Source organism: Apodemus sylvaticus, chromosome 2 (assembly GCF_947179515.1).
Source record: "Apodemus sylvaticus chromosome 2, mApoSyl1.1, whole genome shotgun sequence".
Taxonomy (NCBI): Eukaryota; Metazoa; Chordata; class Mammalia; order Rodentia; family Muridae; genus Apodemus; species Apodemus sylvaticus.
In genome coordinates this window covers 166779943-166791289 of record NC_067473.1, presented here as the reverse complement: position 1 = coordinate 166791289, position 11347 = coordinate 166779943, and the positions used below count along the sequence as shown (strand labels likewise).

General features: G+C 36.1%; 1 protein-coding gene across 1 annotated transcript; it reads left to right on the top strand.

Moving 5' to 3' along the window:
* Positions 1-1409: 1409 nt before the first annotated feature.
* On the top strand, positions 1410-4532 carry LOC127679311 (killer cell lectin-like receptor 5). Its single transcript, XM_052175080.1, has 3 exons — positions 1410-1545; positions 3343-3432; positions 4303-4532. The coding sequence occupies exons 1-3, from the start codon at positions 1449-1451 to the stop codon at positions 4530-4532; spliced, it is 417 nt and encodes a 138-aa protein (XP_052031040.1). The 5' UTR covers positions 1410-1448.
* Positions 4533-11347: the final 6815 nt, after the last annotated feature.

Sequence of the window (11347 nt, the reverse complement as noted above, 5' to 3'; positions counted from 1 at the left end):
ATTTCATAATAGGAACCTTGTAAGAAGTGTCTGTGTGTAATAGTACATGTTACAGCAGCATGATCTAATTCCTGAGTTTGATCCATGGAACCCACATAAAGATGAGTAAGAGAACTCACATTGTAAAGTTGTCTTCTGTATACATTCACCTTGGTTCAGTCAGCTCTACCCTAAGAGCAAAAATAGTAAATAACAACTATGAAAAAGGATTATGTAATAAAAGGATTGAAGTTGTAAATAAATAAGGCAAAATATCAATTTCTTCAGAAAAATTTGTGTATTAAAAATCGATAAAAATGCTATCAATATGCAGCTTGTTATCTTTATTATCTGCTGATCTCTTCTTAGTGATTAAGGCAAGGGTAATGTCAGTTACAGATACTTACTATTTACTAATACATTCATATCTATTATCAGATTGCATCCTTCATGGGCATTAGCTCATGTATACTGCACAGTGGCAAAATTTATTTGCATATATCCTCCCATTTCAGTATCACAGATGAGTATTTTATATATGACATGTTTGTGTACATGGAATGATTTGAGATTAAAAGTTCATATTGTATACTCTATGCTTATCTGTATTCTCCCCACACCCCACCCAAAATATCCCTTTTCTACTTTCCAGGTTGCTTAAGTCACTAAAGGTTACAAATCATTTCTGAAGACTTTGAGCCAAAAGACTCAGATAAAATCGAATATTCAGCATTTGTCTTTCTGGGTCTGTTTTATCTCACTCATTAGAGAGTTTTATCGTTGAATCCACTCATCAGGTTCAAGTATAGGGAGGAATGTGTATACTATGGCTGGGAGAAGGGCATACACATCTTATCTGGTTGGGGCTTCAAGCCAAGAGATATTTATGTGTTTTGGATCACCTGCAGTACTAACCTTTAAATATACTTTTGAAGGCAGTGCCTGGGATACTCTGAAAGTAATGCATAGATAAAACAACTGAAATAATATTTAATATTCATGCATTTATCAAAATATATAAATAACTTTAAAGCAAAATTTTTATTCCTAAAGATTTGACTGATATTTGAACAGATTGCTTAAAAGTTTTTCAATTATATTCAGTGGTACCAATTTTACCTAACATTTTTATGTGCTGTACATTTTACACATACAGGCTGTGTCAATATTATAGTGATTTATTAGTATATTTTTAAGTCTTTCCATTTTTTAAAATATAATTGTTGTGACCAGTAGAAATATTAACAATATTAACACAAATATGCAAAGCGTTCTCCTTTGTAATAGAAATCAGGGTCAGTCCATATCAGAGCATTTGGATCATTAAGTGAGTTAGTCAGACCCCACCCTTTATCAACCCTCTGTATCATGAGATCTAGTCACCTTCATAAAGGTGGAAATTTGAATTTTTTCCTTAGAAATCACTCAAGGATACATTTAAGAGAGAACATACTCCACATACTTCCGAGATGAGTGAGCAGGAGGTCACATTTTCAACTGGGAGATTTCATAAGACTTCAGGGTGGCAGAACCAAGTGAGGTCTCAGGAGACTCACGGCTCCAGAAGTAAGTGTTTTAAATGTCCAAGGTCACATTTTTAATGAATTTTAAACAATTTAAAAATATCCTACTTGCTTTTATTGAAAACTGTCATGTTCCATTTCATCTTGCTGGTTATGCACCAAAGTGAGAGGTAATAAAAGGGTATTTGTTGGAGGGTGTCTTAGTCAGGGTTTCTATTCTTGCACAAACATAATGACCAAGAAGCAAGTTGGGGAAGAAAGGGTTTATTGATCTTACACTTCTATGTTGCAGTTCATCACTAAAGGAAGTCAGGACTGGAACTCAAGCAGGTCAGGAAGCAGGAGCCGATGCAGAGGCAATGGAGGGATGTTTCTTACTGGCTTGCTTCCCCTGGCTTGCTCAGCCTGCTCTATTATAGAACCCAAGAGCACCAGCCCAAAGTGGTACCACCGACAAGGGGCCCTCCCCACTTCATCACTAATTGAGAAAATGCCCCACAAGTGGATCTCATGGAGGCACTTCCCCAACTGAAGCTCCTTTCTCTGTGATAACTCCAGCTTGTGTCAAGTTGACACACAAAACTAGCCAGTACAGAGGGCGATCATTTTCAAAGTTGTTCAAAATTAAGTTTAAAGTAAAGCAATCAAATTTTAAAATTTGAAAACCTAAAGCAAAAGAAAAAAAACCAACTTCTACTTTTTAGATGCTATCTTATAAAAGAAGAAACCAGATGGACAGATTATAACAATAGGAATGTGTATGAAAAAAAATCTTGATAATCAAGAAGAAATGAGAAACCATTAAGTGTTTATATTATTTAATCTAGTCAAGAAGATTTCTGAAAAACTTAAAACTAACAAACAAAGCATGGCCTGAAAATACATGACATATTCTAGATATCCAAATCCTATGAAAATGAAGGCTATTCAGTACAAACAATACTTTAACTTTCGAAGAAAGTATCATAAATATCCCTAAAATATAATTCGACAAAGCAAAACAATTCTCCATCCGAAGAGGAAGTCTCATCCTGAGAATAAATTTTCAGAGTAAAGGAGAGGGGTGAAAGATTGGGGGGGGCTGGGAATTAGAAAATCTCAAAGTGAGTTCCAGAAAATATAGAAGAATAATTTTTTATTAAGGAAAAAGAGGAAATCTCACATTTTATTATCTATTTTTTGTTATTCTACTCACTGTCTTATCTGTGCTTCAAGCTGAGATCTCTTCTTTGATTTTCTGGTAATCAGAGGCATGAATTTAAGTTTACAAAAGCCTTATACACAAAAATGTTTACTAATATATAGAGCAAAATCATAATTACATGGAAGAAGAGATAGTTAAACTATAGGACCTTTTGAAGATGTCGATATATACAGATCAGGCCCAGAGCAACTGTGGTTCCCTACAAGTTCTCAATAATATTCATCCCTCTTCCTTTCCTCTCTGTCCTCAGATATGCTCTCCTGTTGGACTGCATGCTTCTGTTTGGTGTCTTGTACTTGGATTCTATCTATGCCTCCAGTACTTTCTGTAGAATGCAATTTAGTTAATGTATAATTGTCTGAGGGTACATTTCTGTCATCCAGCTACTTCTAGGCTGAGTCAGGAGGATTCACAATACAAGGCCTAGGTTGAGTTATGCTCAAAATTTTGTTTAAGAAAAGTACAATGGGTGCATTTTTGATAGAAATCTACAATTTCAACATTACATTTCCGTAAATTTGTATCATCAACTTGTACAAAATTTCCCCGTGTTTCTAAGCTGCTCAAACTGTTATAAGTATTGGGATGTGCTCTTTTCATGCTGATGATTTTCTTGCTTTGTTTTATTGATTTAAGAATGTTCAGTCCCTTGGCAGCTCATTGTGATAGCTCTCGGAATCCTCTGTACCTTTCGGCTGGTAATTTTTGCAGTGTTGGTGACAAACCGTAAGTAATTGACATACATCTTCTTTGACCTTATGCTTAATGAATAGCTTTAGATATGAACTACAAAGTTGCATACTCTCCATTGTCCTGCCTATAATCAGGGGACCAGACAGAATCTGTGGACTTTAATATATTTTCCTGACTTATTACAGTATCCTGTTCTCATACATACATAATATTTTAGGTGTGGAGCTGTTGAGATTACTTAATTTTATCTCATTTTTGGTTATCTTTCTTCAAAGAACTTCACCATAGCCTGCTTTCTGATCTCAGGTGATTGTTAATTTTACATAAACATTCTGTGAGAATCAGTTATTCAAAGAATAAATGACCTCCTTTTCCTATCTCTTCAGTGTATATCAAAATCATGCTTAAGTAAAAAGACTTCATCTGTACAGTGACATTAAAGGTTAAACTTTATTGGATTATTCCACATTAATAGGGGAAATCACTTCCACTGTGTCTTAAAAAATAGCTATGTGTGTAGATATATTGCATTCCATTTGCTCTAACAAGAATTGTGCAATTTTTTAACGATTTATTTTAGTTCAAATTTTCATTGTGTGTTAAGTATACACTGAATATTTTACTTAGGTGATTATTTGTAAATCTGTGCTGCAAAATGAGATGATTGGAAGTTAATTTCATGATAATTTTATTCAGCTTTATTATTTATTTTATAGTCTATTTACTTTAGAGAAAAATTTTGAATCTGTATCTATAGTGAGTTAATTGACATGCTAATTTATAAATGTTAAAGAACCAACAAAAGTGATGATATGTGTAGGCTGTCAACATGAAGCTTTTTCTCTAAAGTTCAATATGTATTTCTTATAAGCATTTTTGATATAATGTCTTTGACTAATTTAGTTTTTCAGTATAGTCAAGAGAAATATGAACTTCAGGAAACTCTAACCCGCCTCCACCAAAACTGCCGCACCATGAAAAATGACGTGGACTTAAAGGAAGAACTGCTGAGAAATAAGACTATTGAGTGTAGTGCAGGCAGTGATCTTCTGGAATCCCTCAACAAAGAACAGAGCAAATGGTACAGGGAAACCAAGACTGTTTTAGATTCCTCACAGCACACAGGTATATAGTGTGGGCGGACCATGAATACAGAATTACATTATAATCAATTGTTTCTTCTCTATATGCTTTGAAATCTGATGAGCACCATAAGAAGATGTTGATCGCTGGGTTAATCACTTAGCGTTTTATTTCATGTGGGGACATGGAAACGCAGAAATTCATGTTTTGTTTCAGAGTATCATAAAGTTTCTAGAAGTGTCTGACTGCTTGATGGGGATTGAATTTCAAATTAGTACTCTGAGAATTTTGATAGTTTTGGTCCATGGGAAAACCTGAGTCTCTAACTTTGTTGCTGACAGAACATGGATCTTTTTTAGTAAGAATGTATTTATCAACCATTTATGCTAAAATGGACTTACAACATTTACACTGGTATAAAAACAATGATGTGTGTGTATGTGTGTGTGTGTGTGTGTGCGCGTGCGCGCACACACATGTGTTTGTATCTTTCTATCTGATACATTTTGAGAGAGTTGGACTTTATCTAATGAAGAAACCATTCTTGAAGCAGACAAGGGATTTATACCATGGTGTATACACATTGCAACTCTGCCAGTGACAGTGAATGAGACTAGAAAGATGAGAATATCAAGTGTCACAGAAAACCTTGCTTACCCTTTAGCATGACTTGTCTTCTTTAACTGACAAAGTTTATTGATAATCATTAAATATTTTTTTCAGGATTTGGAGATAACAAACAGCTATTCTTTATATTCTTACTTCTCTATCATAGTAGGATATAATGATTCTCATTATGTTAGGATAATATATTTAAAAATGCTACATTATAGAATTTGTGTCAGGAGACAAAAACACCAAAACAACTTTGAAGTATTCCAGACCCACATAAATGATTCTGTGTCATTGTTTTAAAATAACTTAATTATCTATAAAGGGTAATCCGTAAGATTATGAGGTTGTGGGTGGAGAATTATTATTTTCAGGAATATATTGATATTCCAGAAAATTCTAGAACAGCCTGAGTTATACATTGATAACTCTTCACAGAAAAATGAAGGTTGGAGATAGTTTGTTAATAGGGCATATTCATTCCCAGCACTTCATTAAAGAAAATATTCATATTGACGTGATGTTGCTGTACAAACTGCACACATTTTAATGTATTCAACTTGAACATTTGTGCATGTGGGCACAAGACTTAAGGTATCAACATAATCAGGACAACAGACTATCAACATCAAAGCCTTCCTTGTATATCTCTTATTTCTCTTAAGAAACAGCCTGTAACAGAGACCATGGCACAATGCTAAGTGCACAGTAGTTTGTAGAGCAGTATGTGGACAATGTAGACCTGAAATTTTGCCATCACTTTACCTGCCTCTGAGAAGCAAGTGCTCATTGCTTCTTCTCCAGCCCTGGGATCTCAGAAGCCTCTGCTTCATATAGATCTTGGTTGTTTCAGAAGCCTGATCTGCCTGGAAACATAAAGCTGTTCTTAGACCTGGTGTGATTTACTTTGCACACCATCCTCAAGTTCATCCATGCCCATCACATACATTGTGCATCTCCCTTTGGGTGTCAGTGTGAGAAATGATGCCACTCTCCAGCATAAATTGTTTTTGGTATCTCTACTGTTACTAACAATGTTGCATAGATCATGGGTGTGCAGGGGTCTCTGGCTTATAGAATCTCAAATTCTCAGACCTCTGAGATTTTTCTTTTGTCTTTTTACAGAGGCTTAATAAGTACATGGTTCTGGTAACAGAATACCAGCAAATAAGTTTAACCATTTACCTTCTCTGTTGTAGGCAGAGGAGTTGAAAGACACTGGTTCTGCTTTGGTATAAAATGCTATTATTTCATCATGGACAGAAAAACATGGAGTGGATGTAAACAGATGTGTGTGAATTACAGGCTACCTCTTCTGAAGATAGATGATGAGGATGAACTGGTACTGTAGAATTTTTCTTGCCCCTTTATTCTCTTAGACTCTGTCTTTAACCATTAATAATGAGATACTGAATCCTGAATCCTATTTTCTTTCTTCATTTGTATATGGTTTTCCTATAACGTGAGCAAAACTGTGCAACACAGGTCTGTTAAAAGGAGACTCATTACTTGCGACACTTGTGTCTTTTAGTTTCTACTATTTCTCAGGTTTCTACAGAGAGTCCCTCGAAAGCATGTCTTTCTGTGATGAAACTGCAAATAATCTATACTACATAGTATTTTTATGTTTTGTTAAAAGGAAATCCATGTTCAGAAAGGTTACTTAAAAGAAAGCAGAATTTTCAAGATTCTGACCTTTCCTGTTTAAATTATTATTAGTGAAGTCTCTTCAAAAACAAAGACTCTACTTTTCTAGAGAAAGAATTATAGGATCACTTTGAAACCTTTTTAATTGTAACAAAGCGATATCAATTTGATATACATTAAAACAACGTAAAAGGATTTTTGATGTCAAATAATGGTGGGATTTTCGATTTGATACAGTAAACATAAGTACTACTTTATAATTATTATTACTAATATTATAATTATTTTAGTTATTAATTTTTGTTTCATGATCACATTCCCTCTCTTCATCACTCTCTCCAACAATCCATACCTCATCTCCATCTCCATCTTCTCTGAGAGGGTAAGAACTTCCTTGGTATCCATTCACCCTGGCACATCAATTCTCCATGAGGATAGGTGCGTCCTCTCCCACTGATCCCAGAGAAGGCAGACCAGATAGAAGAGCAAAATCATGTGCAGGTAACAGATTTTGGTCTAGTGACCGCTTCAGTTGTTCAGAAGCCACATGAAGACCAAGCTTCATTTGTTCAGGGAAGTATAGGTCCAGCCTCTTGTATGTTCTTTGTTTCCTGTTTTAGTCTCTGAGATCCCCAAGTTTCCCAGTTAGTTCATTCTGTTGGACTGCCTCTGGAGTCCCTATTTCCTTCAGGGTCACAGTTCTTCTTCCTATTTTTTCTTGAGTCTCCAAGCTCTATCCACTGTCTGGTATGGATGTCTGTATCAGTATGAGTCAGCTTCTGGGTGGAGCTTCAGATTACAGCCATGCTAGGCTCCTTTCCAAAAGCATAACAAAGTTTGATTAATAGGGCCTGGGATTAGTGGTTTTTTTTTTTTTTTTTTTTTTTTTTTTTGGTACTGGTCTCAAGCTGAGTCAGTAATTGTTTGGCTCTACCCTCATCAACAACCTATGCATTTCTTGTAGACAGGAAAAATTTTGAGTGTATTGTCCTGTGGGTAGATTGGTATCCCTATCACTTCCCCAGGATATTTTCCTGGCCAGAGGAGCAACGTCCCCCAGGCTCCATATCACCAATGTTGTGAATCACAGCTAATGACACCCCTATTGATTCATGTGCACCTCTCCTACACTGGTCTCCACCTCATCCTGGGGATTTCCCTTACTACATCCCCCATCAGTTGCAGATTTCCATTCATTGTCTTGGCCATAAGCACACCCCACCACCCCTCCCCACATCTGACCACAAACCCCCACTACCTTCTACTTCCCCCCCCTCTCTCTCAGTTCCTCCCTCCATCTGCTTTGTATGATCATTCCATTCCTCTTCCAAGTGAGACTCAAGCACCCTTGCTTGTGCCCTTCTTCCACTCCAGTCTCCTTATGACTGTAGATTGTAGAATGGGCATCTTGGGTTTTATGGTTAATACCTATGCATAAGTAAATACGTACCATGCATGTCCTTTAGGGGCTTGGTTATATCACTCAGGATAATATTCTCATTTTATACATTAGCCTGCAAAATTCACGATGTCTCTTTTTTTTTCTGTAGCTAACAAGTATTCAATTGTGTAGATATACCTCATATTTATCCATTCTTCATTTGAGGGACATCTATGTTGTTTCTAATTTTTGGCTATTACAAATAAATCTGCTATGAACATAGCTGAGCAAGTGTTTTTGAGAGCTGTTCAAGCATCTTCTGTCTATATGCTCCAGAGTGGTATATAGGCTGGATCTTGAGGTAGAACTTTTGGGAATTTTCTGAGAAACCTCCAAATTCATTTCCAAAATAGTTGTACAAGTTTTCACTCCCACCAGCAATTGAGGAATGTTCCCTTTGTTGCCCATCCTTGCCAGCGTGTGCTATCACTTGACTTTTTAATCTTATCCATTCCTGTTGGTAAAAGATGGGATGTCAGAGTTGTTTTAATTTGCATTTCCCTGATGTCTAAGTAATTTGAACATTTATTTATATGTGTCTTGGTTTTTTGGGATTCTTCTGTTGAGAATTCTCTGTTTAGCTCAGGCATTGAGGATGCAATAGATTACATTGATACACCTGTCAAAGAGAAAGCTAAATCTAAAAATTTTCTGTGTTATGCAGGAAGATTGTTAGTTCAAGGACAGCCTTGGCTACACAGTGGGACTTGGTGTAAGAAACATAGTCACAGGTCATGTCATTAACACAGTGTGTCTGGACATTTGCAGTTTTTTCTTTTATATAATGTATTGAACTCATATCAGCTTTGATATAAACATTCTTCTAGTAGAATGTCCTTTTATGGGATTTGCAGGGAGTGGGGACCCAGAAAAGGGGAAATCATTTGAAATGTATATAAAAATATATCAATTAAAAAAAAAGAAAATGAACATGGTTGGACTGAGTGGTGAGAAGAAATGAAATCGGAAAATGACAGGAATCCTGGGAACTTTCCTGCTTGTTCTTCTCTCATCATACAGACACAAATTTCATCTTAAGGTATGTTGTTTGTTTGTTTGTTTGTTTTACAGAAGTTCCTTCAGCTCCAGGTTTTTCGAAACAGTTACTGGATTGGATTGTCTTATGATAACAAAAGAAAGGATTGGACATGGATTGACAATGGCCCATCTAAACTGTGAGTTTCTGGACCCTTCACACTATAACACTGGTGTGGGTATTGGGAGGACTGTGTGAAAAAGTTTTTCTCTTGTTTCACATGGCTTTCCTCATTTTCTATGAACTCATGGATAAAGACAATTTGTATAAGTAAGTCTCCAACAACTGTTACAAAGGGGCAATATATATTCAAGGAACTGAAAGAACATGGCTTAAGAGGTATATGGTGACCAAAAAGTTGTCCAAAAAGATACGGAGGGACACTTCGTATTGGTCAAAAAAAAAAAGTCTACCAAGATGAACTCTCAATTCTGAACATCTATGCACCAAATGCAAGGGTATCCACATTCATAAAAGAAAGTTTAATAAAGCTCAAAGCACACATTGCACCCCACACAGTAATAGTGGGAGACTTCAACACCCCACTCTCAAAAATGGACAAATCATGGAATCAGAAGCTAAACAGAGATACAGTGAAACTAACTGAAGTTACGAACCAAATGAATCTAACAGATATTTATAGAACATTCCACCCTAAAGCAAAAGAATATACCTTCTTCTCAGCACCTCATGGTACCATCTCCAAAACTGACCATATAATTAGTCAATAAATGGGCCTCAACAAATACAGAAATATTGAAATTATTCCATGTATCTTATCAGATCACCACGGCCTAAGGGTGGTCTTAAGCTCAAACAAAAGCAATGAAAAACACACTTACACATAGACCTTGAACTATGCTCTTCTCAATGACAGCTTGGCCAAGGAAGAAAGAGAGAAAGAAATTAAAGACTTTTTAGAATTTAATGAAAATGAAGACACATCATACCAAAATTTATGGGACACAATGAAAGCAGTGCTAATAGGAAAATTCATAGCTCTGAGTGCCTAACAGCTTGACAGTGCACTTGAAAGCTCTAGAAGCAAATACTCCCAAGAGGAGTAGATGGCAGGATAATCAAACTTAGGGCCAAAATCAACCAAACAAACAAAAGAACTACACAACGAAGCAACAAAACAAGGAGCTGGTTTTTTGAAAAAAATCAAAAAGACAGATAAATGCTTAGCCAGACTAACCAGAGGGCACAGAGACAGTATCCAAATTAATAAATTAAATAATACCAATATTCTTCAAACTTTTCAAAGAAACAGAAATTCAAGGAACACTACCAAACTAATTCTATGAAGCCACAATAATGCTTATACCTAAACCAAGCAAAGACAAAACAAGGAAGGAGAACTTCAGACCAATCTCCCTCATGAACATTGGTGCAAAAATACTGAACAAAATCTTGGCCAACTGAATTCAAGAATGCATCAAAACTATAATTTACCATGATCAGGTATGCTTCATCCCAGGGATGCAGGGATGATTCAATATATGGAAATCTGTCAATGCAATCCACAACATAAACAAATTAAAGGAAAGAAACCACATGGTCATTTCATTAGATGCTGTAAAGGCTTTTGACAAAATCCAGCATTCATTCATGATGAAAGTCTTGGAAAGATCGGGAATCCAAGGTCCATACCTAAACATTGTGAAAGCAATATACTACAAATTGCTAGCCCACATCAAGTTAAATGGAGAGAAAATTGAAGCAATCCCACTAAAATTGGGGACCAGACAAGGCCGCCAACTCTCTCCCTATCTATTCAGTATAGTACTTGAAGTCCTACCCAGTGCAATCAGGCAGGAAAACGAGGTCAAAGGTATACAAATTGGAAAGATAGAAGTCAAACTATCACTATTTGCAGATGATAGGATAGGATACTGCTGCAGTGGCCCAGTGAAATCTGTAAAACAAAATTTTACAGACAGAGGCAAGAATTGTCTCTTAGGAATATGTGGAACACCCTCCACAGAAGTTGATAATCTCACTTGGCAATTTACTATACTTCTGAAACTATCCTTCTTCCTATTGGCCGGGACCAAGAAAAACCAATCTACTTAAGATGGGTCCTAGTTCTCAAGACGCAGTTTGCTCTGGACTCCCTCCTTTTCTCT

Excerpts from the sequence above, each read along its gene's own strand:
- LOC127679311 (XM_052175080.1), top strand. The coding sequence starts at position 1,449 with ATGAGTGAGCAGGAGGTCACATTTTCAACTGGGAGATTTCATAAGACT. Across the intron at positions 1,546-3,342 it reads GGAGACTCACGGCTCCAGAA|AATGTTCAGTCCCTTGGCAG; the intron begins GTAAGTGTTTTA and ends TATTGATTTAAG. Across the intron at positions 3,433-4,302 it reads TGCAGTGTTGGTGACAAACC|TTTTTCAGTATAGTCAAGAG; the intron begins GTAAGTAATTGA and ends TGACTAATTTAG.